Source organism: Hoplias malabaricus, chromosome 2 (assembly GCF_029633855.1).
Source record: "Hoplias malabaricus isolate fHopMal1 chromosome 2, fHopMal1.hap1, whole genome shotgun sequence".
Lineage (NCBI taxonomy): Eukaryota > Metazoa > Chordata > Actinopteri > Characiformes > Erythrinidae > Hoplias > Hoplias malabaricus.
Window position 1 is genome coordinate 70,777,146 of NC_089801.1, and position 23,292 is coordinate 70,800,437.

The following is a 23,292-nucleotide window of genomic DNA, read 5'->3' on the forward strand; positions in this document are numbered from 1 at the left end:
TTTCTTTTTATTTATTTATATACAGAGTTGTTTTAGCCCCCTAAAACAATTGCTTGTGTTGTGGGGCATATGCAGTAAAATGTCTGAAACCACTAAATCTTCAGTTGGGATTTAGCTTGGGCTGAATGTCAAACTGCTTCTATGGCTTAATTATTTATTTATTTATTTATTTATTTGGTGGGGTATAGCAGCCATTTGATAACCAACCTATAAAGGATTCTCAGGATTTAGGATTCAGGCTAGCTCATAGCACAATGCTAACACTAACAGTGAACACTGATTTCAGTCGAGATTTTGTCGAGTCAGTTGGCTAGCTAACTGGACTGTGATGAATGTGCGATAAACAGGGGTTTTGAAACATAATGACATTAGCCAGAGGACAATCATTTCTGAGAATACCTCTCGCGGGATTGACCAGTCATGGAGCACCTTGTCAGAGAGGCTCATGGGAAGCTGGAGGGGAGGAAATATCGTTTCCTTTTCAGGCCGAAATAGTGTGAACTATTTTGATGTATATTTCATCTGCTCCCACTTTTTGGCCCCTCAGCACATCTATTCTCACTCCCTCTCTCTCTGTCAATCTCTCTCCCTTTCTTTCTCCCTCACACTTCCCCCGGCGCTCTCTCTCTGGAGCATCGTAAACGTGTTCCAACCAGTCAACTCTCTCTCTCTCTCTGTCTCTCTATCTCTCTCTCTCTCTCTCTCTCTCTCTCTCTCACACACACACACACACATTTTTCTTTCTCCCTTCCTCCTTCTCTCTCTCTCTCTAGGTGCTCATAAATCCAGCCACATGGTTCAACACTTCAGCGCAAATAGAGGAGTGGTGCTCACTCCCAACTGCACCATTTCTCTTTGTAATACTTTCTCAGTAAACTCCATCTCCACACTGAACACGGAGAGAGATGCTTTTATTTAAAGCCATTTACCATCATTTTCTGACAATTAATCATCTCCACACTTAGGCCTACCTTTACATAATGTTCACCCTTGAATTGAAAGACCTCTGCATGGCCCCCATTGGTGTAATGAGGTTAACGTTGATGTGCAGTATCAGTAATAATAAGAAAAGGGCACTAGTTGTAATGCGATGTTATGACAGGTATTTTTTTGTTGCCATTTTAAAGATCACAAATGATGTACCCTCTATGTGCATTGGTTATATATGCCCAATAAAGAACAGGAAATTGAGCTTTGATATGTCAATGTCATTGCAATTATATGATTTGCTTTTAAACTACGGATTATCTGCAGCATTCAAATATAGATTTCAAATGTCACCTTAGACAAACTATGCTGACACTGCTCAATAAGCAGTGAACAAACAGAAGCAACAGCAAAGTGGAAGGCTCCTCAAGGCCCCTCAAGAAACTCCACTCACAGTGAAAGCAGTTCCAGTGAAGATTAATTATGCTATTTGCCTTGATTTCCAATAACAGGTATTAGGCGGCTACACAAGCTAGCATTTTTTAGTTGCTGTTGTGTTCATGACAAAAGAGCATGAGATTTGTTTTTTTAGACGTGACCCCTGTTGCTTTTAAACTCACTTCTATATTCAATTATTCAGTCATTCACTCACTCACTCACACAATCACCCTTAGCTAACCCTAGATACTCCAGCAGGGTGCACTTTTGTTGCCTTATAACATTCAAACCTGTGGAACAAATAATCTATACTTCATATTAATTCAGAAATGGTGTCATTTTGCAAGTTTTCATAAAACTGCATGCATTGTAATATTTGATTTATCCATAAAATTACAAAATTCACAATTGCGTAATTACACAACACATGAAAATAAACCAAGGCCTTCCCAGTAAACAATTAGCCGTTGATTCAACGTTGACATAACGTAATGACTGCCGTCTAATCAATGTTCTCTTAAGGTTGAAAAGACGTCCAAACACAGACATTGAAAAGACGACTATTAGACGTATTTTGGACGTCCATTGAAGTTATTAATTGGTCACCACTTAACTAACTTATTAAGAAGGATTTTGGACGTCCATTGATGTTTAAAATATGTCTTTGACGGACAGACTACTTTTAGACCAATTTTGAATGTTTGTTTACTGGGTTTAGACTCAAACCCTCAATGCAGAGCACATTGTCCCTTGTGTTTGACGTGAAAGGTTTCATCTCGTCAGATGTGCACTAAAACATTTTCACTTAGCACATTGTGAATGACCTTTTGAGACGCTCCCTTGGAGATCCAGTCAGATCAGTTTCATTGAACTATAAAACATTGCTTATAGTAGAACCAGGGATGATAAATAAATCACAGTATCAGTCTACACCGAACATACTCACACCCACTCCCTCCTGACACCACATATGGAAGCCATACAGTGTACTCCAGCCATGTGTATTATCCATCAGAAAAGATCGCCTAGTTGTGTATGGGAAACACATTACATTGCATCTGTATTGTTATGGGGTTAACATACAGTGTATCAACAGATCCTACAGAAAAGATTCATGGTAGTGTATAAAGTTAATTTACTGCCTGCTGCCTCAGTTCACACAGTAGCCCCATGGGCTGAAAACAATATCAGGGCATAGCAGTAATTTACCAAACCTACAGCATTTTTCACACTCACAAATCCACACAAGTCCAGTTTCCTTTAAAACATTTTAAAATATTAATATTCACAGTGATGTGTTGGGAACAAAAGCGGTTGAACCCTAAACTGTCCGCACCAGCTCAAATGTAACACAATGTTAGTTAGCAAGCTAGCTGACAAGCTAACATGATGTTAGCTCTGGTTGTGTTCACACTTGTCAGCTTTGGTTTGACTACAGCGAGCCCTGTTACGGTTGCTCTGTGGTTCATTAAAATGTGAAAACACCATTTTGAATTCTGGTGTGCACCAAACAAGTGGAACAAGACCTGATCAGGTGGGTCTTGATCAACAATCTCTGGTGCTGTTCATTTCAAATGTGAACGTAATAGAAACCAAAGGCTTATAAACAAACCAAACATAGGACGTGATGTCTCAGGATATAACAATAATTGTGCTGGGAGGGTACAGTGTGTTATTAACAAACAATAAACCAAGTACACACTTCGTTCTTCTCTCTGTAGTGTACCTTCTTGGTTTTTGGTGCTGTTTTGAATCCTTTGTCCATTTTTAACTTGCTGTGTTTCCAGTTTGTAAAACTACCTCCAGGTAAACATACACAACATTAATATGTGCATTAAGTCCAGCTGATGACTCTGCCAACAGGCTCACAATATCATACAGGCATACACAATATCACAATACCTTTTTTTTAATCTGTATTTGCTCTCCAATCCATCCCTGAGCATACAATACAAAACACCAATGAAAAATGAACAATAACAGAAAGACAGTGTTTATAGTGTTAAACATTTCTCCTGGTACTTTTTAACATCTTTATAAGCCTTTATACACTTTATTTAGTGACTTAATAACATCATCAAAGGCCCCAAAACATAGAATATTTGAGAATATCTCTTCAGAGAAGACAAATATATTTCCACTCAGCTTTTCCACTGTGAGAGGACAATGCTGTGGGTCTGAAAAGATGCAAAACTCTCAAGAAACTATTATTAACTATTACACTAGGGGTGTAGTGCAAAGGGTAAAGGAGACAGAAGTAATCACAAATATGCAGCGTTTATTATTAACTCCGAAATACACAGACCAGGAAAGAAACAAAAGAAGAGAAATGAACACTCGTCCAATGATTAAAATTAGAAATTATAAGACCTATAAAAAGAAACAGAAGAACTTAGGCAAACAAAAGTAGATGCAACACAAAAAGAGAGAAGCTACTAGAGAAACACTAGGGAAAACTAAGGTAAACGCAGAACTAAAGACAAAAGGAACACAAAGAACTAAGCTAAACAAAGAAACCTAGATTTTCTTCCTAGAAAAAAAACGACCCAAGAAAGGGCACAGACTAGCTTGATCACAGGCTATAAAACAACACCCAAAACAAGACACACCTGGAACCTAATCGAGACACATGACACAGGAAACACTAGAGAAGGCTGATCACATGACCAGGGAGACCCATGGGCAGGAAGATGACAACAAGAACACAAGGAAACCACCATGAAACAAAACAGGATGCAAGGAACAGAACCAAGCACATGCTACACTTATAAAAGGAAATAGTGTCCTCAGAACAACGTAATAGCCACCTCAGAATATCAACATCACTGAATGGGTCTGGGGGAAACACGCTGGAGCTGCCGGTAGTTTTGCTGCCACACTGTTCCAGGGTCCTTGGGTCTGGGTCACAGTAACGGGTTTGGTGTGTTCTGTGCTGTGATTTCCTCCCACAATCCAAAACCACATGTTGGTATGTGGTGGATGTGGGTGGTTTCCCATGGTTATGAGTGTTTAACTGGATGAATATGTGATGCCCTGTGATAAACTGCTATCAGCTTCATGGACTGGTCTTTGGAGGTTATGGACAACATTCCTGAAGGTTTCTTTGAGAAAGTGAATGGCAGTCTTCCGGAGAATTGGAAGCTGTACTTATTCATCATGGGTGGACAGACTAAACACTGGCAACATGTCTTTGGAATTGCGTCAATTAATCAGTCAATTCATTCTTTATTATTTTTTTTTTTTTGACTTGAAATAAATTAAAGGTGGTGCTTTGCTTTTGCGCCAATATGTACACCATTACATACACCAACATAGTGATGTTGAATTCTAATGAAAGACCCCCCACAGGCCCTCCCTGACTATTCCAGGCTTGACAAGCGAAGCTTCATGTGTTCATAGAAACGCATACACACACCCACACATATCCCAGGTGCTTTGCCACCCCTCTCCTTGCACACAAATTGAGTGGCTCCACAAATAGAAACCAGGAAAAAACAGAAGAAGACCTGCTCAAACAGAGCAAGCCTCCCTGGGCGTCTGTGTGTTCTTCCTCCACCCGAGTGAGATCATTATGTAGAGAACAGATAGCGCTGTGTTTCAGTGATGATGTATTTTCTGCTTGGCTAAGAAGAATGACATACCTTTGGGAGAAAGCATGCAATACCTTCGTGTAAGTTATAAAACTAATAGTGTATTAGTGTCAGAGTGTGTACAAGTTGTAGACATTATGAAACATTTGCTGCATCTGTAGCATGTGATCAGTAACCACAAATAAACACTTAAATAGCTAAATAAACCCACTACCCACAAGCCTCTGCCCACTGGCTTGTACGGTGTGTTTTGATTCTGTTGATTTACGATGAACAAACGGCGCAAGTATCAAATTCTACCTTATAGTAATATACTAAGCACATATGTATTTTTAAGAGTGTGGAAACCAGCAAGGAATACATTTACAACAAATAAATGAATGAGAAAATGTGCCTTTCCCTTTATTTTTAAGATGTGCTCTTAGTTTTCACTGAAGGAATTTGGTTGCCATTTATGTTTCTCACAAATAAAACAATCCAAAATGCATCCAATAATAGTAATACAGCTACGGGCTTTGGTGTGGCCGTTCCATGTTCTGTTATATTGTTTCTGCAAACACTGATCTCAGAAATAGCTCTAGAATATATGAGAATGTGACTGGCGCTTTAGATTAGATGTTTTCTTGCTGACTTTTGCATAGTATTGCACATAGAAATTACCGTCCTTGATAACGGACTATAAACTACAGATAAAACAGACTCAAATTACTGAGTATTCTTTTAATGCACGGTGGCGCAGCAGGTAGTGTCGCAGTCACACAGCTCCAAGAACCTGGAGGTTGTGGGTTCGTTTCCCGCTCCGTGTGACTGTCTGTGAGGAGTGTGGTGTGTTCTCCCTGTGTCTGCGTGGTTTTCCTCCGGGTGACTGTCTGTGAGGAGTGTGGTGTGTTCTCCCTGTGTCTGCGTGGTTTTCCTCCGGGTGACTGTCTGTGAGGAGTGTGGTGTGTTCTCCCTGTGTCTGCGTGGTTTTCCTCCGGGTGCTCCAGTTTCCTCCCACAGTCCAAAAACACACGTTGGTAGGTGGATTGGTGACTCAAAAGTGTCTGTAGGTGTGAGTGTGTGAGGGCATGTGTGAGTGTGTGTGTGTGTGTTGCCCTGTGAAGGACTGGCGCCCCCTCCAGGGTGTATTCCGGCCTTGCGCCCAATGATTCCAGGTAGGCTCTGGAACCACCGTGACCCTGACTTGGATAAGCGGTTACAGATAATGAATGAATGAATGAATGAATGAATAACAGATAAGATGTAGGGTGTTAGGACTTTTTAATAATAAAAAATATGTACATTACATTTGTTTAATCCATGGGAAGTAAGGAATTTACAAATCTATTTTACACAATCTCTCCTCGCGAGGGAGTTCAGTCTGAGGAATTCTGGGAAAGTAATACACAATTCACTCACTCGCAACCACACTGTCTCTCTCTCTCTCTCTCTCATTCACACACCCACACACACACCATAATTACACAGTTGTAGTGTATACACAAATAAATAAGCACATATAATATATACAGGAATTACAAGACAGCATCGCAACAAGTAATTGTACAGCATAAAAAGCACATAGAAAACAAGATCCGCGCTACACGTCAAACAAAAATTGTTTAGAACTGATAATCAATGCACCGAATATGTTTACAGTAATTGGTTTGTTTCTGCAGAGGAGTTAGCTGGAAGGAGACACAGGGTAGAAGGTGCATGCCTACAGATCACAGAGGAAAACACACATGCAGAAACGCACACACCACTTTTACAAGTCCACTTCAGTTAAGGGTGAGAGAGAAACATGCCACACTGGACTTGCAGATCCCCCCCCCCTCTGTTTTTCTTTTTCCTTTTTAAAACAAGATGTAGTGGAGTGGAGATTAACAGTCGCGTTCCTTTGAGAGTTAAATGCCTTTCAAATAAAAGGGAATATGGAGGCTTTTATTGTTTTAGGGCTGGCCTGAACACTTTAGAAACACTTTAGAAAAGAAAATATCCACTCAAAGTCATATTTACTCTTCGAAATTAATCATCATTTAGTGTTCATTAAACTGTGGCAGAGAAATAAAAGAAGCAACAGAGCGGGCAACTAAGAGAACTGGTTAAAAAGGTGAGCAGGGAACTAAGACGTCACAGAGCTAGACGACATAAGAGTACTTTAGACAGGGGGAGGATGCCGCTGTGGTGTTTGATTCTTGCGGTATCACAGATATTTAGAATCCCAGAACTGTGTTCACTTGGAAAATGGGTAGAGCAGGTCTCCTTTATAGCACTTTTAATGCATTACTTTTTCAGTTGGTCCCCAAAAGTAACAACAACCCTTCTGTTTTTAAAGGCCTTCGCTGATGAAATGGTTATTTTAAAGTTGAATTAAAGAGTATTAAACACAAACGTAAAAGCAAATACTTGAATAGTGGAGTTATTCAGGCCAGCCCCCTTTTTTCTTACAGCAACACTGCAAAACTCACTCAGGTTATTGGAATTCTTTTTTTTTTTCAGCTATTTGATTTTCTTCTAACCATTGTCCAAGTCCTTCTTGCCTGGTTCTCTTACGGATGGGGATCCTTTGTTGGGATAGCATTCGAAATTTCTTCTCAAATGTCCAGGGCCTGACTCTTGAAGCTTCTGATCTACGACAGGAAATGCAGAGCTGTTCCACTGAATGTTCTTTGGTTCTTTCTGTTGTTCGGGTTCCTGAGGAGCTGGGGGTTAGGGTTAGATGGTTCGCTTCAGTGCAAGCTTCAGTGCTGTTCTACTACTGACCTCAAATGGTGCTTCTTCACATTAGGTCCTAAAGATATAAACAAAACACAGTGTCAAACACAGTGTGAAACTCCTGGTTATCATCACCACCACTGTATAGAGACTTGAGTCTATAAGTTCTCTATAATATACTCTTTCCCATTAAACTGTTCGGAATGACTATTCTTAAACTACAGACATTTGTACTGAGCAGAAATGAGGACAAATAAGTGGATGTCTAACCCAGAAAGAATGTGGTATGTGACCTTCTTATCAGTTACGACAAAACCATGACCATGAGTTCTCTTTCTCAAGAATTAATGTGGAAGGATTTCACTGAATGTCAGACTTACTGTTATAATAAATACACAGTTATGTTTTGTTGATGTTAAATGAAAGTGAATATAAGTACAGTCCTCTACTGAGAACTCATTCTGTGTCGTATTTACATGTGTTTCCACAGAGGATATCTTATATTCTTCAAACATAAAAAAGGTAAAAATAATAATAAATAAATAATAACATGGCATTTGAGGAATGGTCTCCAAAATTTTTAAACACCAGATTCTATCTCTTAGTAAAACTGTATCATTACTTTTCTCTTCACTTGAACTTGAATGGAGATGCAAGGAAAATGCAGAAATGGAAAAAAAAAGTAATCAATATTAATGTTAATGTTAGTAGAGCTCAAAGTATTTTTGGGTACTTACTGTACAGGACTGGCCTGGCATGGCCTGGAGTCTGGAAAGTTCTGGACGTGGTTGGACCCTGTCCTCCGGTGGTCATTACCCCCACCTCCAGCCTGTAGAGAGACGCCAGCTGCAAGCCGGAGACTACAAGTATGTTCCGCTCCTGAGAGAGGGAGAGAGAGAGAGAGAGAGAGAGAGCTCATTATAAAATCAAGGAAAGAACGTCTTTATCAGAATGACTATTTCTGCTGTGGGATTCCCATAGCATGTTAGCACAAATCAGGTGGTTCATTCGGGTGAAGAATAAATGCAAATATTTGAAGCTTGTTTTTAAAAAAACAGTTACATTTATATAAAGCTTAACAGAAATATTAACATACTGCTGTAGCTACCTTAATAACAAGAAAAAAAATCCTGATGTTTTTTTTAATTGGACATTAAACAAAATTTTACGTTTGTTTCCAACCAAAACATTGCACAAAAATGGCTTCCAAATTATTTATTATTATTAATATACATACAGTAATCCCTCGTTTTTCACGAGGGATGCGTTCCAAGACCAAAAACGAATTCCCTGCCAAGTAGAGGAAAGATACTTTTTAATGTATTTAACGAGTATTTGGACTTTTAAACCCCTCCCTGTTACTGTTAACAACCCACCCTTTGCATTAAACAGTCATTCTATAATGTTTTTCAGCTGGAACTACATGTGATATCCCACCAGTTTCTTTAATAGAGTCATTCCTAAGCTGTGATTTAGTGTCAGTAAATTTCACTCGGATGTGGACGTGAACAACACATGTACTGTACGTAAGAAATACTTGTAAATGACATATTTAGTCACCTACAGGCCCAGTCTAATACATGTAAATAATAAAAAAGGCCCCTTGAAAAAACCTGTGAAGTAGCGAAGGATTACTGTATTACAGACTTTTACAGATTAATTAATTAAGCATTTTTTAATGTGATCTGCGAAGGTGGTCAGATGTTTACCGGAGGCAGGATTTGGGACTGTGAGATGAGGCTGTTGGCCAGGTTATTTTTGCGGCTCTCTGCAGTGACCTCTGCCCAGGTGACCTGGTAGCCTGTGACCTGCTGAGGAGATCGAGGCATGGCCACGACCCAAGAGAACAGGCCAGTCACATTGCCCTTGTGCATGGAAAAGGCAGCAGTCAGGTTCTCGGCTCTGGCCATGACTTTTGAGGGAGCAGGGGCTGAAAGAAATATTCAAGGATTATATAAAGAGACGGAAAAAAAATGCCTAATATGAATGTTTGACACATTTTCTCTTTTACAGTCAACTTCAAATATGAAGTGTGGGGTGATTCTAAAATTCTTTTCATTTCTATTAAATATTTTACCTTCTATTAAAACTTCTCACTTGTAGCTCATAGAAAAGAAATGGTGCCGTTGTGTTGAAAATACAGATTCTAAACTTTTAACCATTTTCATATTTAGAACTACAGACTAAAATTTGACAATAACAAATATAAATTGAATGTAGTCATTGTAATTCATTAATACTGCCATAGATATTCAACACAACATAACAGTAATTTTTTAATTTGCAATGTCTAAGGGTTAAAGACTTGAGGTCCTATATGACTTAATATTTTGAAGCATCTACAGGTGTGGTCTACTATCTCTCAATCACGGAACTGATGCCAATCTGCTTATCTGTCCCCTGAACAAAGGCAAGGCAAGGCAAGTTTATTCCTATAGCACATTTCATACACAAAGGAAACAGATTGTGCTGTAGATAAGTAAAAGTCAAGGCACTAAAACTGAAACAGTGCTAGCATTTGACCTCCAAGACAGTCAGAATAACCAACGCACCATTAGATGTGTGCCTTATCCAACACTCATCATGCTCACAAATTAATCTCAATTAAAAAATACAGCAAATACCCCTGTGGTTTATGAGAACAAGCTTGGGCAGCACTGCGTGTAACTGCTCTGTAAGTCTGTGGAGTGGAGACTTACCTGGTTCTCCAGGGCAGGGGATGGGTTTGGGGCTTTTCCCTTGGATGGCAGCACAGGATGGGGTAAAGAAGGCGGTGCTTTCCGCCTGCACTCGGCCCTTAGACCCAGCTGGCTGGATAAAGACTTTATACTTGCAGGAGAATTGTAAACCAGGCAGGCTTGCGTAATTCTCCTACAAAGAAATATATAATTAAGTGTAACAGTGGCAGCAAGTCATTTTTACCACCAAGTGAGTAGCAAAAAATATTTCTAACAGTAATGTTTCCCTTATTTTTTTTTTTATGTGATGAAAAACCAAACTGCTTACCATTCCCTAAATAAATCTGTTTACACTCCAACGAGCAGGTTCCTCACATGGGATCATCTATGTTTAAATTTGGTTTAGATCAAAACCTCTGATGCATCCAAATCCAGTCCAGCTTTTGAGGACTTTATTTAATTAAATGGATATTTTACCATGTCTTAAACTTTTATTCTTCGTGAATTATCCAACACGCACACACAGATTTCTCTTATTTAACAGTGTGTAAAGTATCTTCAGGCTCAAAACTTCAGTTTCAAATTAAAGCACATTACAGACAATAAGCCCTGAATGGCTTCAATACTGGTGTTTTAGGCACCCACAAATCAGCTCTTTTCATTTCAATCCATAGCTAACTGTTAACAGGATCTGAATCGGGTTGGTTTTATAAACGTATTATTACAGCAATGACTTATTACAATAGCAATGGATATCTGTCTTTAAATGTTCCAGTAATTTGCTGTTCACAGTCCTCCTTAGCTTTCATAAAAACAACTCATGAAAGAACTTCTGGAGATTTTCCATTTGGTCTTTTCCACTTAGAGTGATCAATGGTTGCTTCCAGGGGTAATCTGTCTCATGGTTGAGTGTGAGCCAAGTAACAGCCCTTGTACCTGTAAACCCATGGCAGGGTTGGGTGTGAGAGGAATTGAGAAGCTACCTGAGTGATGAGTTTCTCCTGGACTCTGCTTCCATTATGCGAGCAGAACTCAGGGAACCAGTGCACGCGGTAACGGCTCACATTTGGATCTAGAAAAGAAAAGAGGCCATGAGTTTAGCTTTGAACAGCAGCTAAATTAGACACATGTGGTCCTGACAAAAGAAAGTACCAGGCAGAAGGAGGTATCACCATACAACTTAAAAGCACACAAGTATAGTCAAATCAATAATCTCTATTGATGAATAGGTTAATATAATTTTTGTCATAAACCAAAACCCCAAAACCATTTTTCATCACACTTCAGATAACGAATCAAGCTAGCTCTCCCAATATTTTGGAATTCAGGAGATAAACAGAAGACCTAACCCAGCGTTTCCCCGTGTGGGGCGCAAGGAATCTAAAGGAATGAGCATTTCTTTATTAATGAGCCTGTCTTTATTAATGCCTATAAAACTTATTCAGTAAAAAGCACCCACTCACAATGGATTCATTAATAGCTCATACTCGCAAACCATTATTTTGAAAATGCGCCACTGAAATTAACGTGTTTTGGCAGCGAGTCGGACACAGGGTGGGTCTTCTTTCAGCCTTCGTTAAGGCACCTGTTCAAATATAAAGCTTCTCCAATCACCAGCTTCACTGGCCTCCGCTTCACCGTCAGAGTCTGGTTTATAAAGTTAATTATTACCAGCTCTGCGCTTGAGATCAGTAATGAGAGAACAACAGATAACAATGACGGATAATTACAGTTATAAAAGAGGCTTGTATGTAACTGTTAGGGAATATTTCACATTAAGATTTTCATAACAAATTGAGAGCAGGACATTTATCTGTAAGTGAAAGGAAAATCAGTATGCATAATTTGTTGAGAAGCACAATTTACCGATGCTAATTGCCAAATATGGTATGTCTGTCTATGGCCTGCAGTCAAGTATGTAATTATTAAATATGCCCCAGTGGGGGAGGGGGGGGAAAGAAAAGTAAAAAAAAAGAAAAAAAAAAGTCGCCCACATTTATAACCTTTAAATCTGTGTGTTTCATCTAGTGAAGGTCAAAGTGTGCATTGTTGTTAGTTAATGACTAGCCTACTATTAGAATGCCTTTGTAATATAATTGTAGCGATGGGTTTTTAGTTTTACATGCATTGCCCAAACTGAGGGCAAGTTTTTATAGTCATAGTTCAACATTGACTTGTTAAGAAATGACTGAAAGTCCCCCAAAACCATTTAGCAGAGAGTTGTGTGTTTACGCAGCCATCTTAACAGTTTGCTATTATGGATGATACTTTGACTTTAGCTGTAGTCAAATGCCAACGTAATCACATCCATTGTCTGGTGAGTGACGCACTCAAACTCAAGCAATCTTCATAATGTACTGCAGTGATAAGCATGAGTAGTCTTCTCAAATCTCTTGCCCATCCATTAGAAGGATTATGAATGGATTTGAACTGTAGCCAATCCTAGACTTTTACATTAAAATGATTCATGGGCTTTAGCCTTGTGTTCTTCAGTAGAAAAACTCAGGGTGGTTTCTGTCAATTTAAATCACATACAAAGAACATTCATCTTCAAGGGCAGCAGATTTGAATGTAGATCCAGGTTTGAATCCAAGATCTTTCACCAAGTAATCCAACTATCACTGCTTCTGAGTAAGTACAGACATGTTAGCACTTGATCAAGATTAAACTGATTTGTGGCAAGTTGTTTTGAGCCAACCATTGTTTTCTTTTTAATTACTCATAATCCTGATCTTTAACTTCATGACACGAGTTTTGTTTACACAAAGACAGATCCCGGCTTTGAGGTGGGGGTCCCTTTCAGTACAGATCAAAACAGGGTTTTCCCCATAGCCCCCGACCGATAAAATACGATATCCATTGTTTCCTCCGTACCTCGTTTCTTCCAGTAAACTCGGACCTGGAGCCGCCCGTCTTGGTAGAACGGTGTTCCCACATCCAAAATGTCAGACTGAGATTTTTCAGGCACAGAACTGACTGTGGGCTCTGTAACAAAAGCAAAACATGAAAATATGGAATGACTGGCACGAAGCTGAATGCAAACCAAAGCCACCAAATATGCCAGAGAAATAAAGTAATGAGACTTAAAAGGAAGCAGAAAATGTGGGGAATTTATAGCATTCCTTTCATGCAGAGCATCCATAAGAAGGACATACTTTGTGCAAGCTTCAAGCAGAAACTACATGACTCCCTTCAACTGCAGACTTACTTTTCTGCTACTTTATTTTCCGTTTTTGTTTCCTGAGGGTGACTTATAACCTATGTATGGATTTTTTTACTGTCAAAATATATTTTTAAACATTCCTATATCCTTTTTAAACCCCCCAAATTAAAAGGTAAAATAGCGCTGTTTGATTAAGTAAATTCCAGGTTGATTAAATAAATGCATATGAAGGCATCCAAAAAATAAAATTCCAATGTAGACTCTTAAGAAAAACAATAAGGTACATACGAGTCTCTGTCCGCTGTGTGGAGAAGCGTAGGATGGCCTTGGAGCTTTTGAGAGGGAGCTGCCCCCAGTAGGACACAGCCTGGAGCTCCAGGGTGTAGCTTCTGTTCTCCCTCAGACCCTCTAGCTCGGCTGAATTAGTGTCCTACACACACACACACACACACACAAGCATTAGACTCGTTAAGAGTGCAGCCAAAATTGCCACCGATATAGAGCCATAACAATCATGTGAAATAATACCACTGAAATGAAAGATATTAACATGGAGTTAACATGCTTCCTCTTGCTGCAGGATCAGCATCTACTTTTCTTGAAAGGCTTTGACCTGAGACTAGATATGGGGCATTTCTGCAAGGATTTTATTGCATACAGCCATAAGACCTCTAGTGAGATCAGTTACTAATGCAGGATGGTTAGTACTGGACCACAAGAATTGCTCTACTGGATGGAGCTCTGTCATTCCAGACACTGCAGTTCAACCACTTCACAGCCTAATGCCAGGAGGCTTTATAATCCCCCAATCCCACACTTGGCATTGAGTATGAACTTTGATATAGAAAGTGGTTTAAAATGTGCTACCGTCAGAGTAGAGCACTGTAAGCATACATAATGTTAACAAATGTGTATTTGCTTTTATTTTATGATAACTACAGTCAGTCCCACTAAATCTCATAGAGAGGATAGAGAGGACTTTAGTGAGGTTCTATTAGAAAAACAAACAAACAAACACAATAGATGTTGTCTATGGAAATACAGTACATTATGTACCTCCAAATTTAGTATGTGGCATTTGGCTCTGGCTTGAATAAACAACTGATTTCCATTACTTTCCTTTTAGTAACTGGAGCTTCAAATACAGCAGAGGAGGTTTTGTATTAGAGCAAGGTTTTGATGTGTCCCGATTCATCCAGTGGTTATTTATTTTTTTTATAAAAAAAGCAGTTTTACGAGAAAATGTCCACAGCCCTCCCTCCAGCCGTTTGAAGAATGCAGCATGTAGATAAAACACAAACAGTGCTGCTGCCACCCTGAAAGCGCTCGGGGGAGAAGAGAAAAAAAAATGGCTTGAAAATGATCTCACTCGAAAGAAAACAATTTGGTTGTTATTAAGAGATTTCCTTTTCTGTAACGGAGTGAGAGCTGATATGCTGGTTTTGGCCATTTGTGGCTGGATGAGGAGAAACGCTGCGTTCTGCCAGCAGTGGTGATGCAATGCAATACCACCCTGCATCTCTGCCTGCAGAGCTCCAGCTGAAGGTTCTGAGCGATCAAAGCCACTCTCAAAGCCAGCTGTTTATATTGCGCACGCTCTCACTGGTTGTTTATTTTGAGCTGGGAAACTTCATTTGTCGCAGCTTGCCGAGTGAAAAAAAAACGGAGCTAGGAGATTTTGCTTTTGAGCAGAGGTAGGGGAGGAGAGGTAGAGAGAGAGAGAGAGAGAGAGAGAGAGAGAGAGAGAGAAAATATGACACTTAAAGAAAGAAGACAGATGAGCAAATATAAAAAGTAAAAAAGAAAACAGTTGATCAAGGAGTGGAAAAAACAGGTAAAATGATGAAACAAAATATATTGACAATAAATATGAATAAAAATAGATTAAAAGTGATAAATAAACAAATGAATATAGAAAAGACATTTAGAAGACACCATGTACCAAAACAAAAAAAAGAAAAAGGAAATTGAGAGATTGAAACACAGATTAGCAAGAAATAAATTAGTTGAAGTGTGTAAGTAAGGTGCCACCCAAGCGATGCGACTGGGAAGACTCACTGTGGCATTTGAGATGACTACAAAAAAATTGGTGAAGATATCCGGTTAAAACTTGGAATTTTAAAAGTTGAAATATGGGGAAACACCAAGGAAAGAAGCAATGAACAAATGAAAGAGACGGTAATGTCATTTACCCCATTGATGGTCTTCCTCCTCTTGAGTTTGGGAGGTGTGGTCAGTTCTCCACTGACCGTCCAGCTCCAGGACACTTTGTAATGATGAACAGGGATGTCCAGGTCAGCTGAAGCAGCCCAGCTCACGTGAACAGACACTGATCGGTCGGGACCAAAGACTGTGTGACTGACCCGCAGGTCTGAGGGGGGCGGAGGAGGCGACGGATCTGAGCAGGAGAAATAATGACGTGATTAGATATGCGGGGCAGAATTGTACTACATGACACTTCAAAATAGAGGACTGCAGACAGAGAAAATATTAACAGGTATAACAAAAAAGGTTGCATTTAATTGGTGTTACACAAACACATTCTTGTCAGAAATAACTAATATAAAATTTATGCTTCTGCTGTCTTCAGCAATGACAAATTGATCATCTATTTTTTAGCCAAATGTCTCTCTGACCTCTGGATGACCTGAAGTGTCTGCTGGGTGTGGTGTATCCTCTGGTGCCGTGAACATTGACTGCGGCCACTCTGAACTGGTACCAGCGCCCAGGTCGGATATCAGAGAGCCACACCCGCTCCTCTGAAGTCTGTAAAATCCAACCAAAATCAGAAGGTGAGAAATAGCATGCGTTATTAAATATATATTAGTCCTTCAGTGTCACGCCCTACACAAAAAAACCTAGGCACGTCCTGCTTTACCCTTCAAATCAACTCGATTTTTTTAAATAATACCTAATACAATGTAAGCAACATGTCTATATTTTGTAGTATATTGTGACAGTCCAATTAAAAACATGTATCTCCCAAAATAGGAGAAGGGGGAAAAACCTTAACCTTCAGTGGAAGTCAATTTAAAAAGATCTTATTCCAAGTAATTTGGGAGCATTTGACTAATGGTTTCTATTCCACATGACATTTTCAGACCGTGTGAAGGACAGCTGCTGTGATCAAATGATTTGGAAAACTAAAAAAAATCACAAAAATAGAGATTTTGTTGCTTTTAATTGGACACAACCGTTGTAGGCCTAATGTCATAACGAACGAGGACAACGATGCTCTAACGATGAGTGCTGGAGAGAGACAGCGAATATGTGAAATAGAGCGAGGCTACCGCAGGGTATGGCAACACATCGTTTCATTCATGTGGATTCAGCACAGTGAATGTTCCATGATTTACATTTTTTTGGAACATTCTGGAATTTTTCAGTCCCTAGTTGGGAAAATCGGCCAATACAGAACTTGTAGCTGATTGTTTTTTGTCTATACAGTGGAACCTCTACCTACGAACTTGATCCGTTCCGTGACCCGGTTCGTAAGTGGAAAAGTTCGTTTCTCGAGTCCATTTTCCCCATTTAAAATAATGGAAAAGCAGTTAATGCGTTCCAGCCCCCACCCCGAAAGTCACCCTTTTTGCACTGATATATGTTTACAACACTCTCACATTAGTAAAAAAAATACATAATAAAGAAAAAAGAAATAATAAAGTTTTAAGTGGTTAACTATCGCTACCTTGAAGATGTGACGACTGGCTGGAGGAGTAACACAGGCACTGGCTGTATGACGGGAGGTGGGGGGTGGGTGGAATAACGGAGAGTAGGCGGGTGAATGTGGGGAGACGAAGCGTAGATACGGCTTAACTTAGCACGAATTTCGATGTCTGCTATTTACACTAATGCTAAATTGCTAAAGCTACAATGTGCTAATCTTAAAAGCTCACTCAAGTCTGGGTGCTGGGAGACTTGCCTATTGGGGTCAGTGGCCATTTCCAGCCGCCGGCTCTGTGGAGTCTCGGGTTCGTTTCTAGAGTCATGGTTCGTTGGTGGAGGCAAAAAATATTCAAATGCCCAGTTCGTATTTTGGAAAGTTCGTTAGTATAGGCGTTCGTTAGTAGAGGTTCCACTGTATATTTGTACGTGTCTGTTACTAAATGACTGACAAAAAATGAAAGCTTGGATGAATGCATCACTGAAAAGGAAAGAACATGACCTAATATCTTATATCAAGCACCTCTTCAACTCACCTGTGCCACCACTTGCCACTCAGTAGCTCCGTCCTCACTGGGATGGATGCCATAGTTCCACCTTCTCTGGAGAACATTTAAAACGGGCTCTGCAGACACGTTGAACTTGGAGGACCAGCGCACCTCCAGCACGCCTGAGGGCAGCTCCTCAAATCCCAGCTCTTTCCTGGGCTTCAGAGGAGCGCCTGCGGAGGAAAATGCATTTGAATTCATTATACTGTGGCAGTAATGCGCTGTTTTGTTGTGTGTCCTGTCGATTAATCCAATGTGAGATCAGCGGTCTAGTAGGAGTAAGGAACGTTACACATTCATAGGGTTAACTTTGACTGAGATTTCTCTCCAATTTGATCATCATTAGTTACACCCCATAGCTAGGACTCCCACAATCACATCATGCTACCAAGCTGGGAGGCTGAAGGCCAGCACATGCTTTTCTGATATGTGAAGCCAACCACTGCCCTCCTTCCAAACTGCTGCTAACAATTCCACTGGACACGACTCCTCCACTGCAGGAGAACATGAACTATCCAGATCTGTTACATCAGACACATGGTCATGCTTAATTCAGACTCCACAATGAAGAATATACAGGATAAACCCACAATGCAAGAATATTAGGACATTTCTATTGTGTAATTGAGACCTTGTTGCTTTTAGACAAGCATCATATGACCATGATTTTGTAAGGTTGTGACTTTGCCAGAACGCTGCTGTAGGCCACATAGGCATCTGATTTGCTGCTGTGGACCATGTTAGCTCAAAAACAAAGTCATACAATTGACTATCATGACTATCCCACAGTGTAAACCTGCCTATCCTCTGTATCTCACCTCTGTACAGGTTCCTGGGGGACTGACAGGTGTGTCCACAGCCATTAGGACAGCATTTCTTGTGGGTAGAGCATTCCCCATCCTCCTCGCAGCCTTCTACACAGGCAGCAGCGAAGCCAGTGGCTCTCTCTGGAGCTGGACACTCACCCTGCTTGACCACCATCACTGAACGCAGGAAATCACAACTCGTCACACACTCGCCGTGCCGCTTCGGAAACACATGCTGCAGGCACAAGAGAATCCAGAGGTCATGTGACACATTGACGTACAGGTGGCTTTAAAGAGCCTTAGATTTTGTCACTGATGGGAGAAAACATCTCAATTTGGCTTTGTTTTGTTTTAATTTTAACACAATCTGTTAAAATGTAATGATGAATGGACCAACGGAAACAGCCAAAAATGACTTATGAGTAAACCTTATTACCCTGACTTACAGGAAATTAATAATGCTTAATAATTCTTCTCCTTTATATTAGGTTCAGTTCCAGCAGTGACTGTGAAATCACATTGAATGATTTAGTACCAGTAATTATCATATTTCAATTTTTCATATGTAAATCAAAATGTATTATTGTGTGTTTAAGGCTTTAAGGCAAGTAAATGAGCTGCATTTTAATGGGTTGCCTTTATTTAGCCTCAGCTGGAATATTCCTTATCTCTTTCTGAATGGGTGGAACTAAACAGATGTGGGCTGCACTGCACAGGCAGATAAATATGCAAATATCACCAAATCAGTCAGTTATAATAAACACGTAGTTTAAATATCGGGATAATGTTTCAAAAACATTACTGATGTTTTCCATGTCCTGATAATATTATTGAAACCAAATGAAAAGTTAGCCTAGAGTTTAAGCATGCAGTATCAATAGACTTTTGGCCGCTATTACAGCAGTGAGAATTATATGGAATCTTTATTAGTACCAAGTCATTTCAGAACCCGTAGTGCTGCCCTCCAAAGATCTGTTTTGTGGCAAAATGCACAGCCAGTAAAAATGCAGTTTAATAGTGTGTATGATTTATGAGAATTGTCATAAATGTCAGTGTCTACACCTTCTGACAAATACATTCTTAAAACAAAGGTGGCAGTATTTGTTTTATGGAGTGAACCTGAACTATTTTGGTTCCCTAAAGGATGGGTTTTCGTGATAAAAAGACTTAACTGAACAGGGCTCATCAGTATTCAGGACAGCAACTCATACACTATCACGCATTCATAAGTGGCTCCTGCATTTGTTTATTAAAGTTCTGGCATAAAACATAATAGCCTCTAACTGGTGATGAGTAGCTTTAAAGGCTAAGCACCAGCTATATGAAAGTGTCAAACAAATAAATACAGTGGAATTTTAGTTCCTAACTTGTGTTTATTGATAGTCAGAAAACATGTTATTTCTTAATAATTCAAGGAATAAGGTTTAAAAGACCATTGCCCCCCCCCCAACGGTGTTCGGAAACTCTAATAGGCGTCTTGCCTGTGACGTAGATGGTGGAGAACAACTCTAGAAGCTGCACTTAATTTAATGCAAAATGACCAAAAGGTGTGTTGTTTTTGGCTGCAATCATTCAATGTACAGTGGGACATCTGTGAACAAATGGCCCAAAGATCCCAAAATATCCAGAAAATGGACTAAATTTGTCAACTTTAAACGGGCACTTTGGAAAGGACCATCCGCTCACTCCGTTATCTGTAGCTCATTTCACTGGCACTTTTCCAACAATATGGGCATGTAAGGACACCAACGAAAGGTGTTCAAGAGCCTCTGTAACATGGAGGTAAACAGGGTAAGGACACTCACTTCGCCTGTTTTAGTTGGTGTTAGTTAACGTTAGCTTGACTCGCTAAACTCGGTGGCTCAGATTATACTCGGCTACGTAGCTGCATTACGGAGGTTTATAGTGTCGGAGGAATTCGAGTTCAACTTCGATCACATTTACAAGAATAACGGTACCTCTAAATGTGAGTTTAGCTTATTGCTAGGCTATTGTCATGAATAATGTTGGTTATTTAGCTAGATACTGTCATAACAGTCAGTCATAACGGTGTTTTACCGCAGCGTTGTTCAGCTGTTGTCCACCAGTGACGTCACGGTTGCGTTCAATTTCCGTCAATTTACTAAAATTGTCAGTTTTAAAGCAAATTAAGCAGCTATTTTCAATTTAATTCATACTTATATCTGTCAGTAACTAAAATAATGTGAAATATTCATGGAGGTCCATTAAGTGGTGCTTAGCCTTTAATATTAATATAATAATTAGTAATACAAGGGACCTACTCCTAGTATCATATCCCTTTATATCACTGACTTATACATACATGTGGACATGGATATTTCATAGTGGAAAGCACCACTAATTTTCCTGTGGCTGACTGGGGTTCAAGTCCCAACTATGGTAACCACACTCAGCTATACAAATAAAAGTCCTTGGCACAATTCCTAACGCTACATTTGCCGATATCTCTAACATGATTAAAATTATAAGTCGCTCTGGATAAAGGAAACTGCCAAATGCTGTAAATGTAAATATACTGCACAACTGGTCAAAGAGGTAATACATGTGTTCCTAATAGCATACGCTAACTCCTACACACAATAACAATATATTTAAGATGGATGAGGGTTCTGAGGAGTTGGCAGCACACAGATGTGGAGACAAATGTTTAAAAGCCCATTGTTCTAGTGATTTTATGAATCATGTAACAGGAAAGCAGAAATGATGCTCTGCCAAAAATCATTTCAGATTAGCCAGGTCTGACACATCACTAATCACAGGATTCAGAACCAAGAAGTAAGGTCAATTTGAATTCTGCAAAAGCAACAGCACTGTAATTAAAGGAGGTTTACTTAAGGTTATTGACATTACAACAATGGAAAACAACTCTTTTGGCAGCAAAGTCTGACAGAACGGACAATGGATGATTGTCAGTATTTGAATCATGAGAAAAATGGAAACGAGTCTTTTTCATTAAAAGAATATTTATCCACTTAAGAGCTTCCCAGAAACAGCGTGAAGAATAGGGTCATACCTCGCACAACTCTCGACAAGATCCGTCCTTTAATTCCCAAGATTCCTTGCATGGCTCCAGGCACTGTGAACAGACAGGAGAGACTAGATAAGCCTGCAGAAAAAAAGGGGCACATCCTATATTTTACCAGCATATTATTCATGTTTCCTCTGAGGTCTGCTTAAGGTGACATTTCCCTTTATACATTACTCTAAGGTCAGTGCCGTTATTTCTGCAGTTTAACACACACACACGATGATTTGCACCAAACAAGTCAATAACAAGCTGAATACAAATTAAACTTGCCTACACACATTACTGAGATAAATGTACAGTTCATTCAACAAACAGAAACACAACTGCCACTGTTATACAGTTAGAGGAACAACTGTGGCACAGGGGAAGCTCAGACTCCACAACAATTTACTGTGGACAAGATTATCAAAAATAAGAGATATATAGTGATATCAATTATGGCCATATTGCTAAGCTCTACATGCAAGGGATTTAATTTAAATATTGTGCCTCAAACACTGAAACGCTGCTTTTAACTTCAATGAGGGGGGTGGGGCTTAACTGAAAAGTCATAAGAAAGGGTGTGTAAATAGTATAGAAAGCAGTAGTTGTTAGAAAGTGTTACATAACAGTAGCATGTTTTTGTATTTTGTCTGTTGTATTTCAACGAATGCAGTTATTCCTGTTTTGTCATGATATGCTTTCTGTTCTTTCGCAGCAGCACAAAAGAAAAGAAAATCCTGTATATGAGCCTTCAGCGATACCTGGCATTTGCATTTAGCAATGCAAATATTCTTTTTATTCTTGCCTCAGTAACATGCTTTGACATTCTGCTTTATTCTCTCTCTCTCTCTTTCTCTCTCATCTCCCCTACTCCACTACCCCTCGTGCCTGAGTGAGCAGGGTCTGGACGCCTCAGGGGAATTCACATTTCCAATTTCATGCTGTATTAATGAGACACAGCAGTCACTGCACCACAACACCATGCTGAGAGAAAGAACACACACATGAAAAAATAAAATAAAATAAAAAATTAGCACTGACCTGAGCTCCATTTAGAGTCTGATAGGAAATTTTAGTGCCAATAAATATTATCCAGTCAAATATTGCAGTGAAAATTCACTACAACAGAAGCAAGTCTTTCCTTGCTTACAAAAAGTTTTCCAACACTGCCCGGCTCCGTAAATCGATAACAAAACAACAACAATAATAATAACCCAAACAATTCCAAAAGGGGTTTATGCACTGCATGCTTGAACACTAAATGCTTAAGAAAAAGGTCACTTTGGAAGGTTATGGTAAATTACATTTTAGGACATCCATCATCAAACCATCTGATCTACAAGTGAGTTACTGTATAACAGGAGGAAGTATTCTTGGGCTTTTGTTCAGTAGGGTGTCAGAAATCATTCATTTTCTGTGGTATATTTGGGTGTGTGCATGTATACCATTTTCCCCCACTTACCTGTTAGCTAAGACTGGAATCTGCATCTTTACATTTACCCTGGAGCTACATGTTAGTGTATGTTATTCGTTTGACATGAAGTCCACTGACTCTTATACAGAACCTAAGCTGCAAAAACAGCCTGCATTTTCAATTTCATACACCCTCCTATTTTAGTTTAGTGCCACCCATTCTAAAGTGTCCCTGCCCAGAACTGAGGAGCCAATCAGAACACAACAGCTCAGAAAACTATGTAAAAATAAATTACTAGCGTTTGCTGTAATTGCTGTACATGCTGATAATAATGACT

The 23,292-nt window shown here is 39.5% G+C and overlaps 1 protein-coding gene across 1 annotated transcript in view; it reads right to left on the minus strand.

Moving 5' to 3' along the window:
* Window positions 1-6,206: 6,206 nt before the first annotated feature.
* anos1a (anosmin 1a) overlaps window positions 6,207-23,292 on the minus strand; it is a 31,781-nt gene continuing 14,695 nt past the window's right edge. Inside the window, exons 3-14 of the mRNA XM_066659742.1 lie at window positions 21,545-21,607; window positions 18,523-18,745; window positions 17,693-17,877; window positions 16,130-16,259; window positions 15,686-15,891; window positions 13,782-13,923; window positions 13,205-13,315; window positions 11,314-11,402; window positions 10,352-10,523; window positions 9,362-9,582; window positions 8,390-8,531; window positions 6,207-7,728 (exon numbers count right to left, since the gene is read on the minus strand). Coding sequence (XP_066515839.1) covers window positions 7,679-7,728; window positions 8,390-8,531; window positions 9,362-9,582; window positions 10,352-10,523; window positions 11,314-11,402; window positions 13,205-13,315; window positions 13,782-13,923; window positions 15,686-15,891; window positions 16,130-16,259; window positions 17,693-17,877; window positions 18,523-18,745; window positions 21,545-21,607 — 1,734 coding nt within the window. The 3' untranslated portion in view covers window positions 6,207-7,678. The remainder of the gene's footprint in view (window positions 7,729-8,389; window positions 8,532-9,361; window positions 9,583-10,351; window positions 10,524-11,313; window positions 11,403-13,204; window positions 13,316-13,781; window positions 13,924-15,685; window positions 15,892-16,129; window positions 16,260-17,692; window positions 17,878-18,522; window positions 18,746-21,544; window positions 21,608-23,292) is intronic.